We start from the raw sequence: 25,636 nt of genomic DNA, 5'->3' as shown, positions 1-25,636 counted from the left end.
TAGCTGTCCATTCACTTCCTGTCCATGCACTGTAGTTGCAAAGCATTACAAAGTGTTGCAGAGTATTTACAGCCCAGAAACAGGCCATTCTTAGATCCATGTCAGTGTTTAAGCTCCACATGAGTATGCTCCTGCTCTAGTTTACATAAATCTATCAGTTTCCCTTCTTACTTAACTAGATTCCCCTTAAAAACATCCTTAGTATTCACTTCAACTACTCCCTATGGTATCATGTTCCACATTCTAACCATGCTCTGTGTAAAGACATTTCTCCAAAATTCCCTACTGGGTTTACTGCAGCCATTGTATATTCACTCGTTCAGGTCTCACCTGTGAGTGGAAACATTTTCTCTTCCTCTAGCCTAACAAGCCCTTTCATAATCATAGCATCATGGACCAGTACAGCAGAGAAGCAGGTCACATCGAGTTTGTTTCCGATCTCTTGAAGAGTAATCCAGTGAGGTCAATTGCTCTGATAATTCTCCACATTGCTGAAAGTTTTATTCCTTTGAATACTTATCCAATGCTTTTTGAAGGCAATGATTAAATCTGTGTACACCACTCTATCAGGCAATGCATTTCAAATCTTCATGGCTTATTGGAACTGAGTGGTGAATTGTTGGGGCTGATTGGAGATTTATTTTTGTAATTCATTCTTGGGATGTGAACAATGATAAGCATTTAATGACTATGCCTTCTTGAGCAGGTAGTGGTGGGCTGCCTTTATGACAATTTGAGTGACCTGCGAGGCCATTTCACAGGGCAGTTAAGTGTCAGTCACATTGTTGTGAGTCTGCAGTCATGTATAGGCCAGGCTGAGGGGACAGCAGATTCCCTTCCCTAAAGGACAGACATTAGTGAAGCAGATGGGCTTTCCCCACAATCCTGCATTGTGTGAGGAACACAGAAAATGGTTCATTTTCGAGGACTAAGAACATTCTGGAAGAATTTGTGTTTTAAAAGACATTATTTCTTAAAGGGCTAATGCAAGAGCTCTGATTGCTTTTCTCGGAAGAGATATCGATTTACAAGAAAAGGTCATTAAGCAGTTGTAAGGGAGCTGGGAACCTCTTGACCCTGGTGGACTGAGTACAAAAGGGGGCCACATGATAGCGTAAGGTTCTGGAAAAAACTATGGGCAGAATTTTTGTCCCGCGGGCGGACGTGCGCCCGACCCGATTGGGAGTAAAATAGTGCGTTGTGATGTCGAGTGAGCATCCCGACGTCATCACCACTCATGCGATATTTTGCTCGGCGGGTGCCAGAGCAGCGTCCGCCATTAATTAAGCGGCCGCTTAAGGCCCTTAAGCGTCCAATTGACTGTGATTGTTTTCTTGCCTGTGCGATTTCCAGCTTGTTGCACAGATAAAACAGGCAGGTGGGCAGCTGACATTTTTACAAGCCTCATCCAAGGGTGGGATAAAAAGGGTCAGCAGCATTGTCGGTGTGAGTAATGAGGAGTTTTGGAGGTAGTTTGTGGCTGGTTGCTTATTGGAATTTGGCAGTTTCACCTCTGTTTGGGGCTTCATTCTTAGCATTTCCAGGATTCATTTCAGGACTCACTGGTGTCTCCAAGGCCCTCGGAGGATTCAGACCCTGTGGACTCTTCCAGGTATCAGGCAGCCTTCCCTTACCCTGGTAATGGGGATTGTGGTCTCCGCTGGTGGCACCTCCTCTAAGGAGGAAGAGAGGAGCAGAAGGGAGAGAAGGCCACCTGTCCCATTGCACCTTCCAGGGTAGGGACTTGTGGGAGGAGGGGCGCAGGGCCAGCAGTTAGTCCAAGGCAGAAGGGCCTGCAGAAGATGCCACTATCCTGCTGCCAGGGTTTACAGGCAGCAATGCAGCTACCTCAATATGTCTGAGATACAATGCTGAAGGAGGCTCCGTCTCTCAAGGGAGACAGTGACATCCATCTGTCAGAGGGTCTGGCCCTGAGGTCAGCTGCACCATGCCAGTGGCTCTGAAGGTCACGGTAGCCCTCAATTTCTATGCCTCTGGCTCCTTCCAGGGGTCAATGGGGGATCAGTTTGGAGTCTCCCAATCAGCTGTCCACAGTTGCGTCAAGCTGGTGACAGAAGCTCTGTTCAGGCGGATGCTGACTTTTATTCTTTATTGTACGGACAAGGCCAGCCAGGCGGAGTGAGCCAGAGGCTTTGCAACAATTGCTGGCTTCCCCCGTGTCAAGGGTGCAATAGACTGTACACATGTGGCCATCAAGGTGCCAGCGGGTGAGCCCAGGGCCTTCGTCAACAGGAAGGGATTCCACTCCATGAACGTGCAGATAGTGTGTGGTCACAGGATGCAGATTCTACAAGTCTGTGCAAAGTATCCAGGCAGCTCCTGTGACACTTATATCCTGAGACACTCCCAGGTGCCAAGACTGTTCACTGCTCCAGCCAGACTGGATGGATGGCTGCTGGGTGACAAGGGCTATTTGTTGAAGAGGTGGCTCATGACGCCACCCAAGAACAGAGTCAGAGCAGCGTTACAACACAAGTCATGCCTCCACGAGGGCGGTGGTAGAGAGAGCCATAGGTCTTCTGAAGACTCGCTTCCGATGCCTGGACCTTCAGGGGGAGCACTATAATACCCCCCAGAACAGGTGTCACTGATAGTGGTTGCTTGCTGCGCTCTCCACAATTTGGCACTGGCAAGGGGGGACCCACTGGAGGAAGAGGATCTTGACACAGCTCCACAGGCCACAGAGGATGAGTCCAGTAGTGATTCAGAAGAGGAGCATGGTGAGGAGAACACTTAGGGCATGGAGGCAGAGCTCGGTACCCTCCAGGGATGCGGGGACACCAGGGACACCTTGATCCAACGCTCCTTCAGTTAGACTGCAAAAGATCAGCTTCAACCACATGCCAGGGCTGCCGTGTCCATCCCGGGTGTCTGAAATGACCCTTTCATTTGAATCCAAATAACACTCAGTGCATGTGCAATAAAGTTCAGATGTACAGCATTACATACTGGCATACCCTACACCATAAAACAAAAAGGTGAAGCATAGCATGAAGACAAAAGCAAAATTTATCTCATTTTGACAATTCCAAACTATTGACATAAACTACTCTGGTCTTCATTCCCAGACCAGCATAGATAAAGTAAACATAAATGAACATAAAATCACCCATATATAAAGGCAAAATTCTGCAGATACTGGAAATCTGAAACAAAAGCAAAAAATGCTGGAAAAACTCAGCAGGTCTGACAGCATCTGTGGAGAGAAAGTCAAGAGTTAACGTTTCGAGTCTGTATGATTCTTCTTCAGAGCCGTTGAATAAAATCACCCGTGACCTGTCCCTCTTGTGCTCATGGTGCCTTTAACTTACACTTGCGGGTGCTATGTCTAGGTGCTCCCCCCTCGCTGGCACCGGCATTGGAGACAGCCTGCTCATTCTGCTGTCCTGTTGACCTTGATGACCTTGGCGGGCGTCCTCTGGCCAGTGCTGGCCCTGCCTGGGAGGGAGTGACCAGTGCCATGGCTGGCATCTCCCCAGTCACTGCAGCCTCCATCAGATGCCACGGTCATTGGCAGAGGAGCGGAGGAGCTGCTGCCGTCATCCAGAGCGCCCTGAGAGGAGCCCGCAGGGACAACAGGCAGCTCTTGCGCCAACATGAGGTCACTCTGAACCTCCCTGTTCATCATTGATGGACGGGCACCTAACTGGGATACTGGGTGCCCCATTCAACTCCCACATGGACACTAACCACCTAAGGTCAGTGCCAGTGTGAGGGATTGCAGGTCCAAGTGCAACCCCAGGATTCTGTCCCTGGAGCTGCCTCTCCATGGGAGTCGCCACTCTCTCAAAAGAGGAGGCAGTGAACTTGGCCATGACGGCCAACATAATGCTCACGCTCCTTCAGAACGGAGATCATGGTATGTATAACCCTCATGGATCTCCACCAGATCCTTCCGTCCAGCATCTGTTGCCGAAAGGACGACTCCAGAGGCTCATCATCTGTCTTCTCTCATCATCGTCCTGTTCCCCAGCAGTCCTCTGACTGTTGGTGCCCTGGGCACTCTCTGTCTCCGATTGCTCCTCAAGCGAGTGGGAAGTGCCTTCACCAATGTGCATTTAGATACTACCCGCTGATTTAATGCCCACCGAGGTGCTGGTATCTGTGCTGGTGACTGCTTCAAAGAGTGGGTGTGACGCATGTGCAACAGAAGCTCGGTGGTCCTCCAGTGTCAGGGGTGGCCCATCGGGATCTGGAGAGCGAACGCCTGCTGGTGAACCTAAAAGGGAGAACAAGGACATGTCATTAGTTAAAGTCATCACACTGTCACTGTGCATGCCAGACACCCTGGTGAGACAATGGAGATCTGCATCACGGTGCCCTCATCTTTCAATGATCAATGGGGACTCCAGGTTCGAGGCTCTTATTAATGAAGAGACTACCCTAGAATGGTTGCACAATCTGAAAGTCTCACCCCTGTGCACTGCACTCTTACCTTCGTCTGATACCCACGTCTCTCCGCACCCTGGTGTATGTGGGGCATGCTGGCTCTCAAGCTCCAGGGCACCTTGCTCGTATCTCAAGAGGATTTGGAGGCTAGCGGTGCCTCTACCAGTCCGCGACCTTTCTATTTTGTTGTGGATTATCTTCTCCTGAAACAACAGAGGAGCATTGATTAGTCGTCTCTGTACATGCAGCTCCATTGCAGCCTGGCCAACCCCAGCTGAGGAACACCTCGCAGGGCACATCTGAGTCATGGCCTTTGAGCCGCAAGACACTCAGTCCAAGCAGCCAGGGCTCACCCCCTTGGCCAGCTCCAGCATGATTGACAGTTGGCACTCAGACTCTAACACTCCTGAGGTCTAAGGTCAGGCCTTAGCACTTCTGCACACTGACCCATACCATCACGGTACTCACCCTTCCTGAGCGCAGCAGGTCATTGAAGTATTTTTGGCACTGCACCCATGTGCGCTGCACCACATCATGGCTGCTCACCACTGCTGCCACCTCCTCCCATACCCTCTTGTGAGGTGCAGTGGCCTCCCCCTCCCATCCCTGGGGACAAGGGTGTCCCTCTTGGCAGCCACCCCCTCCAGGAGGTTGGCGAGGCTCATCAGAAAAGCAGGGGTCCGAGTGCCCACCCAACCTGCCCTCCCATTTGTCGTGTCCAGTGCCCTCTCGTTCTCGATCCTTTTCGATCCCTATATTTCCTTGAAGGGAAAAGGTAGGACAAATAAATAAAGAGCACCCTGGATGACGAGAGAGGTAGAGGTAAAGATGAAAAGGAAGAAGTGCGCGTACAACAGATGCCATGGAGAAAATATAATGGAGAATCAGGCTGAATATAGAAGGACCAGAGGAGAAGTGAAGAAATTAATAAGAAAAACATGGAGAGAGCATGAAAAGAGACTGGCAGCGAACATAAAAGGGAATCCCAAGGTCTTCTATAAGCATGTAAATAATAAAAGGGTGGTAAAAGAAAGAGTAGGGCAGATTAGGGACAAAGGGGACTTGCATGTGGAGACTGGAGAAATAGTGGAGGTGTTGAACGAGTACTTTGCACCTGTCTTTACAAGAAAGAACTTGCTACCCAGGCCGAGGTGAGAGAGGAGGTAACTTGTACACTCGAAGAACTTACAATCGAGAGGAAAGAGGTGTTGGAAAGATTATCTCTACTTAAAATAGGTAAGGTACCATGACTGGGTGAGAGGCATCCAAAGGTACTGACGGAAGTGCGAGTTGAAATTGCAGGTGCATTAGTGATAATCTTCCAGTCTTCCTTAGACACAGGGAGGTGCCAGAGGACTGGAGAATTGTGAATGTTACTCCCTTGTTCAAAAAGAGGTGCAAGGATAAAGCCGGCAGCTACATGCCAGTCAGTTTGACCTCAGTGGTAGGGAAACCTCTGGAAACTATAGTATGGGATAAAATCAATAATCACTGAGGCAAGTGCAGGATAATTAAGAAAGCCAGTATGGACTCATCAAGGGAAAATCTTGTTTAACTAACTTGCTTCAGTTTTTTGAGGAGGTAACAGAGAAGGTTGATAAGAGAAATGCTGTTGATGTGGTGTATATGGATTTTCAAAAGGCATTTGATACAGTGCCACACAACAGACTTTTCAGCAAAATCCTAACGCATGGAATAAAAGGGAAAGTAGGCACTTGGATAAGAAATTGGCTGAGTGACAGGAAACAGAGAGTAGTGATAAATGGTTGTTTTTCAGATTGAAAGAAGGTTTGTAGTGGAGTTCCCCATGGGTCAGTGTGGGGACCCTTGCTCTTCCTGATATATATTAATGACCTGTGGTATTCAGGACATGATTTCAAAATTTGCAGGTGAAATGAAGTTTGGAAATGTTGTCAATTGTGATGGGGATAAGTTTTGAATTTCAAAAGGACATAGACATATTGGTCGATTGGGCAGACAAGTGGCAGATGAAGTTCAATTGTGAAGTGATTCATTTTGGCAGGAAGGATGTGGAGAGACAGTATAAGATAAAGGGAGAGCCTCTAAAGGAGGTGCAGAACAGAGGGAGCTTGGTGCGTAAGTACATAAGTCATTGAAGTTGGCAGGGCATGTTGAGAGAGCAGTCAATAAAGCATATAGAATCTTAGGCTTTATTAATAGAGGATTGAGCACACGAGTAAGGATGTCATGTTGAACTTGTATAAGACATTAGTTAGACCTCATCTGGAGTACTGTGTCCAATCCTGGGCACTATACTTGAGGAAGGATGTGAAGGCATTGGAGAGAGTACAGAGGAGATTCACAAGAATGATTCCAGTGATGAAGAACTATAGCCATGAGGATGGTTTGGAGAGTTTGGGACTGTTTTCCTTGGAGAAAAGAAGATTGAGAGGAGACTTGATAGAGGTATTCAAGATCCTGAGGGGTATGGACAGGGTAAATAGTGAGAAACTGTTCCCACTCAAGGATACATCAAGAACTAGTGGGAACAGATTCAAAGTAATTGGCAAAGGAGTAAATGTGATGTGAGGAAACATTTTTCACCCAGAGGCTGGTTGGAGTCTAGAACAAACTTCCTGAGAGGGTGGTGGAGTCAGGTTCAATCGAGGTATTCAAAAGGGAATTGGATTGCTACCTGAAAGGAGAGAATGTGCAAGGTTATGGGGGTTATGCAGGGGAGTGGGACTAGATGTAATGCCCTTTCAGAGAGTTAGTGCAGGCTTGATGGGCCAGATAGCCTCCTTCTGCACTGTAAAGATACTCTGATACTGTGAGTGGAAACAGTTTCTCCCTACCTACTTGATCTAGCCCCCTCGTGAATTTGGACAGCTCTATCAAATCTTCTCTTAACCTTCTGCTCTCTAAGGAGAACAGTCCCAACCTCTCCAATCTATCTTTGTAACTCAAGTTTCTCATCCCAGGAACCATCTTGTAAACCTCCTCTGCACGCTCTCCAATGTGTTCACATCCTTCTTATAGTGTGGCGCACAGAACGGTACACAATACTCTAGCTGAGGTCTAAATAGTGTCTCATATAAGCTCAACATAACCTGCCAGCACTTCTACTCTATGCCCCGATTAATAAACTATACTATATGCTTTATTAACTGCTTTTTCCACCTGACCTGCCACCTCCAATGATCTATGCACATACACACCCAGGTCCCTCTGCTCCAGTACCCCTTAAGAATTATACACCTTACTTTTTATTGGCTGTCCATGTTCTTCTTATCAAAATGCATCACCTCACACTTCTCTGCATTGAACTACATCCGCCACCTATCTGCCCACTCCACCAATGTGTCAATGTCCTTTTGAAGTTCTACACTGTCCTCCTCACAGTTGACAATGCTTCCAAGTTTCATATCATCCGCAAACTTTGAAATTGTCCCCTGCACACCAAGATCTAGGTCATTAGTATATATCAGGAAAAGCAAGGGTACCAAAACCAATCCCTGGGGATCTACACTACAAATCTTCCTCCAGCATAAAAAATATCCATTGACCATTACTCAGTGTTTCCTATTACTAAGCCAATTTTGTAACCATGTTGCTACTGTCCATTTTATTCCATGAGCTATAACTTTTTTCACAAGTCTGTTGTGCGGCACTGTATCGAATGCCTTCTGGAAGCCCATGTACACCACATCAACAGCATTACCCTCATACTACCCTCTCTCTAACCTCTTCAAAAATACTCCAGCAAGTTAGTTAAACACGATTTCCCCTTTAGAAATCCATGCTGGCTTTTCCTTATCAACCCACATTTTTCCGTTTGACTACTAATTCTATCCCGAATAATTATTTCTAGAAGCTTCCCAACTATTGAAGCTAAACTGACTGGTCTGCAATTGCTGGGGTTATCCTTACAACCTTTTTTGAACAAGGGCATAATGTTTGCAATTCTCCAGTCCTCTGGCACCTTCCCTGAGTCTAGGGAAGACTGAAAGATTATGGCCAGTGCCCCTGCAATTTCCACTCTTACTTCCTTCAAAATCCTTGGATGCACCTCATCCGGCCCTGGGGCCTTGTCAACTTTAGGTACGAACAGTTTATCCAAAGCTTCCCCCTTATCAATTTTGAACCCTTGCAGTGACAGAGTTTCTTCCTCTGTGGCCGTGACCTCGGTAGCATCTGTTTCCTTGGTAAAGACAAAGTATTCATTTAACACCTCAGTCATGCCCCTACCTCCATGTGTAAATCCCTTTTATGGTCCCTAATTGGCCCTACTCCTCCTTTTACCACCCTCTTACTATTTGCGTGCTGATAGAAGACTTTGGGATTCCCCTTTATGTTGGCTGCTAGTCTTTTCTCATAATCCCTCTTTGCTTCTCTTATTTGCTTTTTCACCTCCCCATTGAACCCTTGTATTCCACTTGGTTCTCAGTTGTGTTTTCTACCTGACACCAGTCATAAGCACACTTCTTCGTACTCATGTTATACTGTATCTGCCATGCCCACTCACTCAACCAGTCTAAATCACTTGAAGCCTCTTAACATCCTCCTCACCATTTGCTTTCCTACCAAGTTTCATGTGATCAGCAAACTTGGAAATATTACATTTGGTTCCCTCATCCAAATCATTGATATATATTGTGAACAGCTGGGGCCCAAGCACTGATCCCTGCAGTACCCCACTAGTCACTACCTGCCATTCTAAAAAAGACCCATTTATCCCTACTCTATTTCCTGTCTGCTAACCAATTCTCAATCCATGCCAATATATTACCCCCAATTCCATGTGCTTTAAATTTGCACATTTACCTTTTAGGTGGAACTTTATCAAAAGCTTTCTGGAAATGCAAATACACCACATCCACCGGTTCTCCCTTATCTATTCTGTTAGTCCACCAAAACCTCAAGCAGGCTTGTCAAATGTGATTTCCCTTTATTAAATCATGTTGACTTTGTCTAATGCTGTTGATATTTTCTAAGTGTCCTGTTATCACATCCTTTACGATAGACTCTAGCATTTTCCCTACGACTGAGGTTAGGCTACCTGGTCTGTAATTCCCTGTTTTCTCCCTCCTTCCTTTTTAAATAGTGGGTTACATTTCTCACCCTCCATTCTGCTGGGACTGTCCCAGAATCTACAGAATTTTGGAAGATGACAACCAATGTATCCACTATTTCATTGGCCACCTCCTTTAGTACCCTGAGGTATGATTATCAGCCCTGGGGATTCATCAGCTTTCAGTTCCATTTCTTTGTCCAGCGCTACTTTTTCAGTAATACTAATTTCCTTCAATTTCCCCTTCTCAGTAGGCCCTTGGTTCCCTAGCATTTCTGGGAAGTTGTTGTGTCTTCTTCCACGAAGACAGAACTAAAGTGATTGTTTAATTGCTTTGCCATTTCCTTGTTTTCTATTATAAATTCTCCTGTTCATAAAGAGTATATTTTATTTTTACTTAGACTGTGGCTTTAGGATTGGACTGTGCCTTTAAAAACTACCATGGCTGCAGTTTAAAAGAAATGTTCACTGGAGCTGTAAGAAGAAAATCTACAATGTTGCTATCTCCTGGAACAGTGTGTACCAGGTTGGACAGAATGGTGCTGGAACAGAGACCTGGTTTAAGAGGGAACTGCCTAGTGATGGTGCTTTGACTGGCTCCTGACCAAGTGGCCAGGTTTTGTGTGAGGATAGTGCAGTAGATCAGCTCCTAGCCTGAAAAGAGGAAAGAACTGAAACCTCTCTCTCCTGTGCTTTGTAAGACTCCAGCAATCCTGCCATAGTAGCTAGCTGGCTATTCCTCATATCACCGTATCCTACTTTCTTTGAGAAACCCCAGTCAGGAGGAAAAGGGGAAAAATCACCAGTAGAGGCATTAAAAGCAAGTGTGTGTGTGTGTGTGTGTGTGTGTGTGTTAAGGGGTTTAAGAAGGTATAGAATTTAAGTTATAGAGTTAAAAGTTAGCAGTTCATATTTCTTTCTTTTGCCACTGGTTACAATTTGTTGAATAAACTGTTATTTACTTGCTAAGTTTACAAACCTGGTGCTCGCATTCTTTTAACCTAAATTAGACAGTTAGGCAATTTGGTGGTCTGGTTAAACTTCTCACATTTGTCATGGCTCGGGGAGCAGTACTACAGCGCACTATCCCCAGTGAGTCGTGGCACATTTCAGACTGTAAGGGACCTACATTTGTCTTCAATAATCTCTTTTTACATACAGACAGAAACTTTAACTGCCCGTTTTTATGTTCCCTGCAAGTTTACTCTCATAATCTATTTTTCCCCTCTTAATCAACCTCTTGATCATCCTTTGCTGAATTCTAAACTGTTCCCAATTCTCAGGCTTGCTACTTTTTCTATCAACTTTATCACATCCTTAATAATAGTTTCCAACATTTTTGCTACAATAGATATCAAACTAACAGGTCTGTAGTTCTCAGTTTTCTCTCTCCCTCCTTCTTAAATAGTGGGGTTACATTTGCTACTTTACATTCTGCAGAGACCCTTCCAGAGTATACAAAATTTTGAAAGATAACTACCAATGCATCCACTATCTCTTTAGCCACCTCCTTCAATACTCTGGGATGTAGCTTATCTGGTCCAGAGGATTTATCAACCTTCAATCGAATTAATTTTTTGAGAACTACCTCCTTAGAAACTAACTCCTTTCAATTCCTTATTTTCACTAATCCCTTGGTTCCCTGGTATTTCTGGGAGTTTTTCTGTATCTTCCTCCATGAAGACAGACACAAAGTGATTGTTCCTCCACTATTTCCCTATTCTCCATTATAAATTCTCCTGTTTCCACCTGTAGTGGATCCACATTTGTCCTAGCTAATCCTTTGCTTTTCACATACCTGAAGAAGCTTTTACAGTCTGCCTTTATGTTACTCACTAGCTTGCATTCATTTTCTCTTTTCCCTTTCTTTATCAATTTCTTAGTCATCTTTCTCTGGATTGTAAATTGCTCTGAATCCTTGGACTTACCACTTTTTCAGGCAACCTTACAAGCCACTTCCTTAGAACTAATGCAATCTTTAACTTCGTTTGTTGGGTCTTGCCCAAGCATTTGTCATAATGGTTCATTTACAATGGCTAGATTGTAAAGAACTTTCTTACTTAACTGATCGCTCCCTTACGTTGCGAGATTTTGTAAAACCTTTGACTGCCTTGGTCTTTTGAGAATAGCCCTAATGCTCGAAGCATGAATGATGTGTCAAAGAAATTTAATGGTTGGCTGTGAGAACTCACACTTTTATTGAGAGTTAGTCCTGCTTCTTCCAAGTGTTGCAACACTGCTCTCACTCTTGCGTCATGCCATAAGACCATAAGACGTAGGAGCAGAAGTAGGCCATTCAGCCCATCGAGACTGCTCTGCCATTCAATGAGATCATGGCTGATCTGATAATCCTCAACTCCACTTTTCTGCCTTTTTCCCATAACCCTTGATTCCCTTACTGATTAAAAATCTGTCTATCTCAGCCTTGAATATACTTAACGAACAAGCTTCTACAACCCTCTGTGGTAAAGAATTCCATGGATTTGACTACCCTCAGAGAAGAAATTCCTCCTCATCTCTGTTTTAAAGGGGGTTGGGGGAGCCTTACTCTGAGATTATGCCCTCTGGTCCTGCACTCTCCTGCAAGGGGAAACAATCTCTCAGCATCTACCCTGTCAAGCCCCCCAAGGATCTTATACGTTTCAATAAGGTCGCCTTTCACTCTTCTAAATTCCAATGCGTACAGGCCCAATCTACTCAACCTCTCCTCATAAGAAAATCCCCCCAGGATCAACGGAGTGAACCTTCTCTGGACTGCCTCCAATGCCAGTACATCGTTCCTTAGATACGGGGATCAAAATTGTTCACAGTATTCTAGGTGTGGACCTTGTTCCTGTGTGGGGGAATCTGGATGTCATCCATGTGGCAGATGACCCCTTCCAATCCCTCTAAAATGCCTGTCATCATTCTCTGAAAAATCTCTGGTGCTGACATAATTCCAAGAGGTAGGTGATTGAAGCAATACCTTCCAAACAGTGTGATAAATGTGGTCAGCAGTTTGGATTCCTTATCCAAAGCGAGTTGCCAGGAACCTCGTTTGCATCCAATTTTGCAAAAGTTGTGCTGTTTGCTAGTTTTGCCAGACCCCCATTCACAAATGCCACTGGGTGGATCTCTCTTTCCACTGCTTTGTTGAACTGTGTGAGGTCAAAACAGATTCATATTGAGCTGCTTCGTTTCAATATTGGAAGCACACCTGAACACAAACTTGTAGGTTTGGTTACAGGGGAGATAAGTTCCTGATGCAACATTGACTCAATTTCTTGTTTCACTTTCGGTAAAAGAGAGTGTGGGGTGAGCAAACACAGTGGTTTGGTATCTGGTCTCAATGTGATGTGATGGGTTGTTCCAGCTTCCCCAGACCTCTAAACAATTTTGGAAATTCTATCCTGAATTTTGTCAGTTTTTCTTGGCTTCCCAATTGATTTACTTTATAGATGTGTTGTAGATCTGTGCAAGCTTTTTGGCTTAACAGTGGCTAACCCTTGGCTTTCGATCACAAACAGAGGTTCTGTGATTTCTCATCCTTTGTACTGGAGTTCAACAGTCAACCCTACCTTGACTATCAGTTGAATACCTCCTGGACCATGGAGTTGTATAGTCAATGACTGGAGGGATTCTTCTTTTAGTCACTGTTCTGTGTCTAAAGGAGCTGAAACTCCTGTTCTAGTGTCTAACTTGAAGCTGGTTTTATGCTCGTTGACCATAATATCTGCACCCTAATAGTTCCCATTAGATCCTGCAATGTCTCACAGGAACGGCACTTGACTGTCATTTTTTAAATTGTTTTTAAATTTGTTCATGGGACTTGGGCATCACTTGCTAGGCCAGCATTATTGCCGATCCATAATTGAGAAGGTGGTGGTGAGCTGCCTTCTTGAACAGCTGCAATCCACGTGGCATAGGTATATGCACAGTGCTGTTGGGGACGAAGTTCCAGGATTTTGACCCAGCGACAGTGAAGCAACGGCAATGTATTTCCAAGTAAGGATGGTAACTGGCTTAGAGGGGATCCTGCAGGTGGTGGAGTTCCTATGCATTGCTGCCCTTGTGCTTCAAGGTGGCACAGGTCACGGGTTTAGAAAGTGCTGTTGAAGGAGCCTGGTGAGTTACACTCCACAGAATTCCTAGCCTTTGACCTGCTCTTGAGCCACAGTATTTATATCACTGGTCCAGTTCAATTTCTGGTCAATGGTAACCCCAGGATGTTGATAGTGGGATTTCAACAATGGTAATGTCATTGAATGTCAACAGGAGATGGTTAGATTCCCTCGGTTTGGAGACGGTCATTGCCTGACACTTGTGTGGCGCAAATGTTACTTGCCACTTATCAGCCCACGCCTGGATATTGTCCAGGTCTTGCTGCATTTGGACACAGAACCATAGAAAAGTTTCAGCACAGAAGGAGGCCAATTGGCCCATCTTGTCCAATGCCAGCCCGAGGACACCCAGGTGCCCTTTCTAATCCCACCTTCCTGCACCCAACCCATAGCCCTGCAGCTTACAGCACTTAAGGTGCAGGTCCAGGTACTTTTTAAAAGAGTTTCTACCTCTACCACCAACTTGGACAGCGAATTCCAGACACCCACTACCATCTGTGTGAAAAGGTTCTTCCTCATGTCCCCCCTACACCTTCTGCCACTTATCTTGAATCTATGTCCCCTGGTTCTGGAACTCCACCAAGGGAAACAATTTTATCCTGTCCACTCTATCTATTCCCCTCATTATTTTGTACACCTCAATCAAGTCACCTCTCAGCCTTCTTTGTTCTAAGGTATAATAACCCCAGCCTATCCAATCTCTTCTCGTAGCTACACTTTTCTAACCCTGGCAGCATTCTTGTAAACCTCCTCTCACTCTCTCCAGAGCTATTACATCCTTCCTGTAATGTGGTGACCAAAACTGCACACAGTACTCCAGTTGTGGCCTCACCAGTGTTTTATACAATTCCAACATTATGTCCTTAATTTTATATTCCATACCTCTGCCAATGAAGGAGAGCATTCCATATGCCTTCTTTACAACCTTGTCTACTTGAACTGCTGCCTTCAGGGACCTGTGTACTTGTACACCAAGACCTCTCACTTCATCTACCCCACTTAGTATATTCCCATTTAATGTGTAGTCCCTGTAAGTGTTTGACCTCTCTAGATGTATGACCTCACACTTCTCTATGTTAAAATCCATCTGCCACTTTACCGCCCACTCCACCAACCCATCTATATCGTTTTGGAGATTATGGTTATCCTCTACACTATCCACTACTCGGCCAATCTTTGTGTCATCTGCAAATTTCCCAAACGTGTCCCCCACGTTCAGGTCCAAATCGTTAATATATAACACAAACAGCAAGGGTCCCAACACCGAGCCCTGTGGAACACCACTTGAGACAATATTCCATTTGCAAGGGCATCCATCGACCATTACCCTTTGTTTCCTGTTACAAAGCCAACCTTTTATCCAGTTGGCCACATTACCCTGAATCCCATGGGCTTTTACTTTCCTGACCAATCTGCCATGTGGGATGTGGATTGCTTCAGTATCTGAGGAGTCACGAATGGTATTGAACATTGTGCAATCATCAGCAAACATCCCCACTTCTGACCTTAGGATGGAAGGAAGGCCACTGATGAAGCAACTGAAGATGGTTGGGCCTAGGACACTACCCTGAGGAACCCGTGCAGTGATGTCCTAGAACTGAGATGATTGGCCTTCAACAACCGGAGTTGCTTGGTCAAAATCCTGGAACTCCCTCCCTAACAGCACTGTGGGTGTACCTACACCACATGGACTGCAGCGGTTCAAGGAGGCGGCTCACCGCCATCTTCTCAAGTGCAGCCAGGGATGAAAGATGAGCAATGAATGCCGGCCCAACCAGTGACGCTCACATTTCATGAATGAATAATAAAAATAAACACCACAACCATCTTCCTTTGTGCTAGGTATGCCTCCAACCAGCGGGGAGTTTTCCTCCTGATTCCCATTGACTCCAGTTTTGCTAGGGCTTCTTGACGCCACATTCTGACAAATGTGGCCTTGATGTCAAGGACAGTCACTCTGACCTCACTTCTGGAGTTCCACTCCTTTTCCCATGTTTGGATCAAGGCTGTAATGAGGTCAGGAGCTGAGTGGCCCTGGTGGAACCCAAACTGATTATCATTGAGGAGGTTATTGCTAAGTAAGTGCCACTTGATAGTACTGTTGATGAACCCTTCCATCACTTTACTGATGAGCAAGAGTGGACTGATGGGGCGGTAATTGGCCGGGTTGGATTTGTCCTGCTTTGTTTGTACAGGACATACCTGGGCAATTTTCCACATAGCTGCGTAGATGCCAGTGTTGTAGCTGTACTGGAACAGCTTGGCTAGGGGCGCGGCAAGTTCAAGAGCACATGTCTTCAGTACTACAACAATGTGATCCTGAATTAATTCATCTTTCAGGGTTCCACATTCGCAATTCTCAAGCAGTCAAGATAAATTATTAATGAAGGAATCTATGCTCTCTCCCCATCTCTGGATGAATCTTGTCCTTTCTATAATGGTGTTCCTTCGAAGACTGAAATAAGTGTCAAAGGCTTTTATAGCATCTTCATATGTTGTCCTGCCTTCGTTTATTGCCCTTGTCTGACCATTATGTCATCTGCACTGCTGCTTACGATGTCGACCTTTTCCTTGCCAATCTTCTCTGCTAGTCCTACAGCTGTTCTGTACCTTGTAAACCTACGAAGTATTCTGTGATTCTGTCAGTTCTGAACCTTCTCGCCTTGATCTGGGCCTTCCACGTGGTTGAAGCACTCGGGTAAAGGTAGGATTTTCTCATTGGCTTTTCATCACTCCAGCCTTTCTTTGTATTCTGTTAGTGTCTTTCCCATGCTGTCCTTGTCCTACAGTCTTTTCTCTTGCTACTTCTCCTAGTCACTGGGCTCTTGTTGCTTTTTCTGTCATATTGGGTTGTCACCATCTGTTGTCATTGTTGTGGGTCTTAACTTAGGTTGGCTGTGATCAGGATTTATAGATAATGCTGGAGTCAAGGCTTTACCTTTTATTGAGCATTCTACTAACTATGTACAGTACAAGGCTTAGCATAAGGCTTCACACAAAACTATCTCAGCATACTCTGTTGCCATGTGATCTTACATTACTGATGATAACTAAGTATTTACATATTCAATATTAACCCTTTATACTACAATTGCAAACAAAGCTGAATATACAAGGTTCAGAGGAGAGGTGAAGAAGCAAATAAGTGAAGCAAAGAGGGAATATAAAAAGATACTGGCAATTAACATAAAAGGGAATCCCATAGGCATACAGATGGTAAAAAGAACTGATTAGTGACCAAAAAGGGGGTTTATACATGGAGTCAGAGGGCAAAACTGAGATATTTGCATTTGTCTTTACCAAGGATGAAGATACGACCCAGGCTGTGGTAAAAGAGGAGGTAATTCAGACACTATAAGGGTTAAAAATTGAACAGGAGGAGGTATTGGATAAGTTATCTGTGCTTAAAATTGATAAGGCACAGGGGCCAGATAAGATGCATCAAAGGATACTAAGGGAAGTGAGAATGGAAATAGCAGAGGCACTGGCCATAATTTTTCAGTCTTCCTTAGACACAGTGGTGGTGCCAGAGGACTGGAGAATTGTTACACCCTTATTCAAAAAAGGGCATAAAGATAACTACAGGCTAGCAACGACAGGCCAGTCAATTTAACCTCAATGGGGAAACTTCTAGAAATAATAACTTGGGACAAAATTAATAGTCACATGGACAAATGTGGGTTAATTAAGGAAAGCCAGCATGGATTTCTTAAGGGAAAATCATATTTAACTAACTTGCTAGAGTTTTATGATGAGGTTACAGAGAGGATTGATGAAGGCAATGCAGTTGATGTGGTGTACAGGCACTTCCAAAAGGCATTTGATGTAGGGAATTAGACTGTTATCTGAAAAGGAGCAATGTGCAGGGTTACAGGGAGGTGGGGTAATGGCACTAGTGAGTTGCTCTTTTGGAGATCCAGTGCAGATACGACGGGCCAAATGGTCTCCTTCTGCACTGTAACAATTCTGCCATACACCAACCATTATCAATCACTTCCTCAGAGAGCATCTAGCCAAAGAGTGCGAGCTGGTAGATGTCTCTTCACTCATTTGAGTCTCCGTTCTGCAAGCATTGGACATCCCTTATCATGGTTATGTCAAGTTCTCCATGCCTGTCCTCAGCCAAACCTTCTGCAACTTTTGATTTCTGGTGGTTTGTGATACAATAGGTATGCCCATCGAGATGAGGAAGCTGAGGACACCTGAAGTGTTAGGGTTGAATGTGCTAAGGGACTTTTGGGCATCCTGCAGAGCATGTATGGTGACAAGTACATGCAGTACATTAGGAGCATGGCAGCAGGAGGCCAAGAGTTCTCAAGCTTGCTTCCTGCACTCGAAATGCACTAACCATACCTGACTGAGTAGCCAGGAATTGGAGCTTTCCTTTACACACCCACAATATCATTGTCTCCAAAGGATCATGCCAGCTGTCGCCAACTGGGCAACATCATGCCCTGTTAAATTGTCACACTTCTCATGTAGCTATCAACTAGTCTAACTCTTGGAGCAGTTCCAGTCAATGTGGGAGAGAAGGGTAGAATATCCAGGCTGATCACAAACTTCAGTGATAAAGACAGTTGCATTCAAACAAAAACTTTCATAGGTGAATTAAGCCGGCAGCTATTGTTGAGAAGGGATCTACCAGGATGAATATCTCCCACCTTATCACAAAGGAGGACCTCAGGCAGTTACAACTTGGTGACACCAGTAGACTGCACTTCTCCTGGAAAACTAAACATCCACCTACCCAATGCCACCAAATGAAGGAGTCAAACAGACCCACAAACTGTTGAGTGGCTGGAAAAGGATCAGGGAGGAAGATGGTATTCTCTATTGATTTCTTCAGGACAACGGGAGAGGGGTGAAGCAACTCATCCTTCCCAACAGGCTCAACCTTCAAGTGTTGAAAGCGATTCACAATCAGCAGGGCACCAAGCATCGGAAAAAGACAACGGCACTGACAAGAAAGTGGTGTTACTGGCCAGGGATGGCTGCTGATATTGCCAACTACTATCGGAACTGTGAAAGCCCCGAGGTGAGGAAGATACCGTTTGTAGTCTGAAGGGTAAGGTGATCCAGCTCATGTGGTTGAGGGGAATCAGCAATAGGAGTGCCTCGAGAACACCAGCTCCCAGCCCTGTTTCTTTGCTGTGATCACGAGCAGTCACTTCTGCTGGACGCAAGGCATCCCTGCTCCCACTGCTTTACGGCCAAGTCTGCTCCCCGGCTGATTCAAGACCAGGAGTTGAGCTCTCGATGTTTTACTTGTGTGTTTGGAGTGTCAGGCCATAGTCGTTCATCATAAGATCTTTATTTCTTTAAATTAAGCTTTTTCATGAATGTACTTATGCTGTTGGGATAAGGGATCACTGTGCTGCAATTTACTGTAATGTAGTCTGTGTGCTTTCATCCTGCATTTCATTAATATACCTAGTTAATTGAGACAGTAGTAGTTAACTGTCAATCAACTGAAAGTGCTTGCCTGAATTAAGTGTTAGTTACTTAACTGTGGTAACTTGGATGTGAGGCATTAGCTCTTGGTGTAAGTGGACACTGTTGCTACTGTACAGAGCAGGGAGCAGAGTTATCCAGGAATAGAGTGTTTCATGAACTGAGTGATAAGTTGGGAATTTGGTGCATGTGACAATTCAGAGCAGGGGGTGGGAAGGAATTTTATTCTTTTGTTTTACCTTCAGTAGCTTGGTGAGTGCTTTTCTTTTGTCTCCAAGCTAGAAGAATGTAAATTATTGTTACTTTGGCTAACTAGTTACTAACTTAAAAAAAGTAATCAAATAAATAAATAAGGTTAGACAGATATGGCAGGGAAGGGGGTGTCCCATGACTACAATCTGTGGGAATCTGTGGAATGCACTCCAATCCTGCACAACCACATCTGCAGCAAGTATCTGAAGCTTGAGCAACTTTAGCTCAGAGTTACTAAGCTGGATTCTGAGCTGCAGGCATTGTGGGGCATCTGGGAGGGAGAGAGTTACCTGGGCACTTTGTTCCAGGAGGCAGTCACATCCCTTAGAAATTTAGAGAAGTAGAACTTTAGAGTTGATCAATGGTCAGGGGCAGGAGATTGTGACTGCGAGTCAGGCAGGTATGGGGTTTCAGGATGTAGTGATGATGGAGCCTCAGCCCTTGACTTTGATCAACAGGTACGAGATACTGTGTGGATGAGCAAACTGCCCATGGCATCATGAAGGAGTGGGGGGAGTGAAAAGGAATAGGCCACAGTATAGTCAGGGGGATAGATATTGTGCTCTGCAGTTGTGACCAGGAGCTGCAAAGGCTGTGTTGTCTGCCGGGTGCCAGGGTTAGAGACATCTCCTTGTGGCTGGAGATGGACTTGGATTGGGAGGGGGAGGATCCAGTTGTCATGGTCCATGTATGAACCAATTACATATGTAGAAGTAAGAATGATAACTTGCTGAGAGAGTTTGAGAAATTATGGTCCAAATTAAAATTACCTCCAAGGTAATAGCCCAGTTTTATTCCTTTTTAACTTTTCTGTAGCAGTTTGGCAGTGCTAAGTGGTTTGCTAAGCCATTTAAAATGGCATTTAAGAGACAATCACATAACATAGATCTGGAGTCTCATGTAGGCCAGGCCAGGTAAGGATGGCAGATTTCTTTCACTGAAGGACACCAGTGAACCAGATGGGCTTTGGCAACAAATGATGATAGTTTCATGGTCACCATTACTGAGACTAGCTTTCCATTCCAGATTTTATTAATTATTGAATTTAACTGCTGCGGTGGGATTTGAATCCATGTCCCTAGAGTATTAGGATAGGCCTCTGGATTACTTCTCCAGTAATATTACCATTACACCAAAGTCCCCTCTATCTATGATCCAATTAATGTCTTCTTCAAAAACCACATTACCTCTTTGCCTTTATATTCATTTTCCCAATGTGTAAAATCTAGAAGCTCTATTTGTCTTTTGTGACCTTTTCTGCGCATTTCTCACGCTTAAAGATCTATATATTTGCAGCCTTATATTTTATGTTCTTCCACTCCAGTCACCATTTTATGAAATTTTAGCCAATGTGAATCTGTCATCAACAAGCCTAACCAATCTTTGGGATCCTGCAGCTGGTGGGGTGGCCTACACCGCTGGGGTCCACCTTCCTTTCCCCCACCTTAAGCTTGGGCTATGTATGCCTTCTCCTCTTTGCAGGATTTTCTATAATTCTCTCCTGCTCTGCTATTCTGTTGTAACTTCTGGACCCATCTTTTGTTTCTTGATCACCCCTTTTGTCTTGTATGATCAGCCTAACTGCTACTCCCCATCCACCGCCCTATCAGAGATCTCGGGCAGAATTTTTCCGTCGGCAAGTTGGGGGCAGGGCCCGCTCGCCGATGCGAAAATGATGCGGGATGACGTTGGGTGGAGCCCCTGACGTCATCCCGCCTCATTTAAATATTCAGGAAGGCAGGGGGACAGCTGTCCGCCCGCCGACCTGTCAATGGCCAATTGAGGCCACTGACAGGGTAGTTAAATCAATTAAAGGCCCTGCCCATCCAACCTTAAGGTTGGTGGGCAGGCCAGGAGCCCCAGCCGACTCCTGAAAAAACATGAAACCTCATCCACCGGCGGGATGAGGTTTCATGTCGGTTTTAAAAAACTTTAATAAAGTTTCAGTGATATTTATTAACATGTCCCATCTCGTGTGACATTGTCACATGAAGGAGACATGTTAGTAATTTTTTTAGTTTTCTATTTTTTAAATTTACAAAAACATTCAGTGCTCTCCCTGAGGCAGCACTTTGTCTCAGGGAGATCTGTGCTCTTTCGTGCGCATGCATGATAGAGTGCACTCTGACAGTTGGGGAATCCCTCCCCGCCCGCACAGGAAGCGCATAGCGCTTCCCGCCGGGCGTCACGCTGGGAGGGCCTAAATTGGCCCGCCCACTTAAAATGGCGGCGGGGCCCATTTTGGCGGCGGGGATCAGCTGCCCACCCACCGCCGAACCGGTGGGGCCCGCCCGCCCATCAAGGGCAAAATTCTGCCCCTCATTTTTTTCCTTTCCGTGGCTCTCTTTCTCTGCTTTTTCCCATGTTACAATAGGTCACCACAATGCTCCTTCTCCATTGATATCACCTATCATTTTCAGATTTGACATGCAGTTTTACAGGCACTTGTCCTTCCTGCCGCTAATTCTCCCCATTTCTCCAGGCCGAGGAGTGGCACCTTTACACACTGGCTTCTTCCATGGCCAATAAGCCGTGGAGTGGGGCACAACCTGGAACCTCCGGGCCCAGGGGCAGGGGAACTGCTGCCTCAGCCACCAGATCCGATTTACTTTCCCTAGCTCTGTACTTGTTTATTAAACCTTTATTATTTTGAAGTTCTGATGAAAGGTCATTGACCTGAAACATTACATTTGTCCTCCTCTCGACAGATGCTGCCTCACCTGCTGAGCATTTTCTGTTTCACTTCCCACCAACACTGGGTTGCATTTACAACTCTCAATAGTAGGTTACACTGACCTGAAGGAATACAGGAAATCGTTTCACTCCTTTTAAAAGAAAACACAAAGTAATTGTGTGAACAGATAGATACCTGCGCCAATGACCTGTTCAATCTTCACAGTGGATATGTCAATCTCTTTGGCAAATTCTCTTACAGCCTCATTGGGATCTTCATAGGTGAACGGATCGATATAGATCTTCATACCAGGTGTCACTGCAAAGAGAAAATTGACTTGTGAGAATATTGTAGGCTGAACAGTTAGATATTACAGTGCCAGGAACTCTGTCAGAATGTCAGAATGGTTGCAAATCAAATGACTAAATCTACAGAGCAAAAATATTAATTCAAAATGTACTCAATCAAGTCATATTTCAATTCTAGAAAGGTCAATGTGTGTTACAAGACATGTGATAGCATTGCTATGATTTTAAAATCTGAATGGGAGTTGGTCGACATATTGAGAGAGTAGTTAGAAAAGCATGAGGAATCTTGGGCTTCATAAACAGAGACATTCAGTACAAAAACAGGGAAGTTATACTGAGCCCTGTGGTGATATGCTTTGGGAAAAGCCTGTATTTTCTTTTTGTGCAATGTCACCTTTAAAGCCAGGATGAACTGGGGAGTATTCTGAAAGAGGCTAACTGGTTTCCTGATTGTGATTTGATTACATTCCAAGAAATGCCCATGTGACTGAGGCTACTTTGGGGGATGAACAACAAAGAAGCAAAGGTAAGTAGAAAGCTAATTGCAGTGGGGTGGGGTCAGCTTGTGTTTTTTGTTTGGGAGTTCAGAAGATACTGAAAATTTAGGTAAGATAAAACAAACAAGGTTCTTTCCGAATGGAACAGTTTTCTGTTTGGCAGTTTTTGACCAGATCCTTGTGGTGAAGCAGGTCTCTGAGAATAGAGCAGAGACTAAGTTAATGCATATGTTATTCAGTTGGAAAAATGGAGAGCTGAAGACAGGAAGGGCAAGGGATTGTGGATTGAACAAGACCCATTGCTGCTGTTTCAGTATTGCCAGATTGATTAAAGAGCACAGAGAAGAGATTCTGTGGGGACTCTGTGCCATCAAGAGTGTCGTGACCAGAGTAAGAGTAAAAGTACACTTTTTCCATCTTGACCATGTCCAATAACGTCAGATGGAAAATGACTGCTGCTGAGTTTGACTTAAGGACCAAAACAATTGAGAGGGAAGTGAGAGATCCTACATATTGGAGGCCAAGTTAGGAAGACTGGTGAGAATGCACATGATGCCATATTTGTGTCGAAAGTAATGTGAGTGCTTGTAACTACGTAGGCATATCTTTGTTGCATTGACTATTTAAAGTGAAATTTATCTCTTTGTTTGAAATATCCTTCACCTGTTAATTAATGTTTGAATTATGTTGATTTTAGTTGGTTTGTTACAGAAAAAGTTTTAAAAAATGAAATCCTGGTCTTTCCCTTGGCATCATGGAGATTAATTTATTTTTATAAATAAATTATTTTATACATTTTTATAAATAAACACAGTACCTGCGATGGCGGTGTAAATGCAGGTGATCAATAATTTATAAAAATAAATTAAAAATGCATTGGTCTCTCCAGGGATTGGAACAACCCTTATATAAAGCTCTGGTTATGCTACAGACAGATTCTTGCACTCAATTTGAGTTACTACACTTTAGGAAGGATGTGAGGATCTAAGTTGGAGCAGAGGAGATTTACCAAAAAGGTTCCAAGGATGAGGTATTTTAGCTACAAGGTTAGGTTGGAGAATCTGGGGTTGCTCTCCTTCGAGAAGAGGAGATTAAGGGAAGATTGGATAGAGATGTACAATATTATGACAGGTTTAGATATGGTTAACAAAGAAAAGCTGTTCCCATTAGCTGTATTTTTGCTTTGCCCCAAATCCTTCAAAATTTTTGGTTAACAAAAATTTATCAATCGCAGATTTGAAATTAACTATTGATCTAACATCAATTGCTGCCAGCAGAAGAGGGTTTCAAACTTCCACCATCCTTTGAGTGTAGAAGCATTTCAGACTTTAGCCCCTGAAAGATCTGGCTTTAATTTTTAAACTAATTCTCTCCGGTCCTAAGCTCCCAACCAATGGAAATGGTTTCTCTCTAACTTAAAAACTTTGATCAAATTATCCTTAAGCTCCAGAGAATTCATTTTCTTAGGGCAGCACGTCCTAGGGCTAACCAGAGAGCAGTATTCTAAATCTGGTAATGTGCAATGAGACAGGATTAATTAATGATGTCATAGTAAAAGCGCCGCTGGGTAGTAGTGATCATAACATGATTAAATTTCACATACAGTTCGTGGGAGAGAAAGGTGAGTCTAAGACTAGTGTTTTGAACTTAAATAAGGGCAATAATGAGTTTCTACAGGTATTTAAAAAGGAAAAGTGTAAGTAAAGTGAATGGTGGTCCTCTACAAAGTGAGCCTGGGGAGTTAATAATGGAAAATAAGGATATTTTGCACCCATCTTCACTGTAGAGGATACAAATAACATCCCAGAATTACATGTGCATCAAGAGGTGAAACAGAGGAAGGAACTTAAAACAACTACAATCACCAGGGAAAGGATACTGAGAAAATTATTCCAACTAAAAGCTGACAAGCCCCCAGACCCCAATGGACTTCATCCTCAGGTCTGAAAAGAAATAGCTGCTGAAAAGCATTGGTTTTAATTTTCCAAAATTCCCTAGATTCTGGAAAGGTTTCATCAGATCAGAAAATAGCAAATGTAACTCCTCTATTCAAGATAGGAGGGAGACCGAAAGCAGGGGACTACATGCCAGGTAGTTTAACATCTGTCATAGGGAAAATACTCAAATCTATTATTAAGGCGGTAATGGCAGGCCATTTAGAAAAGCTCAATGCAATCACGCAGAGTCAACATGGTTTCGTATAAGTCTTTCCCTGTCAGCACACAGCCTCTCCATCAGCAAGTTCTCACTTGTGCCTCCTCATGGTGACACAAGGAAACTGGCTCCCTCGCAACCCCAGGCTAAAGCTTCAAAGGAACTTGGAGGATGTTCTGTCCCTTAGGCATGCAGCGTGCAGGCCCACTGGCACTCATGAACCAAACTCCCAGCTGTGGGCAAATTGCCTTGTGGATACCTCAGGAGAGTTGAAGGATAAGGGAGTAAACCCTGACAAACATCTGGATTGGAACCCAAAGGCGGACTGGTGTTTAAATATGTCATCTTTCTGGCAAATCCCGAAACCAAACATAATGCTTTGCATTCCTTTGGATGCAGAGGGGAACCCTGATGTTTGGGCAGCCCAGGGTCACCATAAATTTTGCCCATTTTGCACCCTGGAGAGGAAACTCCAGTTTTGCTGCAGAGTGTTAACACAACATGGGAGCAGTTGCAAGTGAAACACCCAACTTGATTGGAGTAGAGGACGGATGCTACAGGCTGGTTCTGATGGTGGGAGGGACCAGCGTGTCCCACTGGTCAGCCACCGCCCACCTCACGTTAAGCAGCCCCTGATTTAGTAAGGTGTTATGGTGCTGACCTGCCGCAGTCCCTCTGCTTCAATGGCCGCTTGAAGCTTGGAGTCTCTGCCCAACAGGAGAATGGAATCGATCGCAACAGGCAAACAAACAAAAAGA

At 44.5% G+C, this 25,636-nt stretch overlaps 1 protein-coding gene across 3 annotated transcripts in view; it reads right to left on the bottom strand.

The window, feature by feature from the left end:
• LOC144690622 (ephrin type-B receptor 2) overlaps positions 1-25,636 on the bottom strand; it is a 1,056,594-nt gene that overhangs the window by 168,512 nt on the left and 862,446 nt on the right. For all 3 annotated transcript variants that reach the window (XM_078558305.1, XM_078558307.1, XM_078558306.1), the window contains one exon: positions 22,115-22,237. In XM_078558305.1, the coding sequence (XP_078414431.1) occupies positions 22,115-22,237 (123 nt within the window). The remainder of the gene's footprint in view (positions 1-22,114; positions 22,238-25,636) is intronic.

The sequence above is a fragment of the Cetorhinus maximus genome, chromosome 15 (assembly GCF_964194155.1).
Source record: "Cetorhinus maximus chromosome 15, sCetMax3.hap1.1, whole genome shotgun sequence".
NCBI classification, from domain to species: domain Eukaryota; kingdom Metazoa; phylum Chordata; class Chondrichthyes; order Lamniformes; family Cetorhinidae; genus Cetorhinus; species Cetorhinus maximus.
This window is presented reverse-complemented; position numbering and strand designations above follow the sequence as displayed.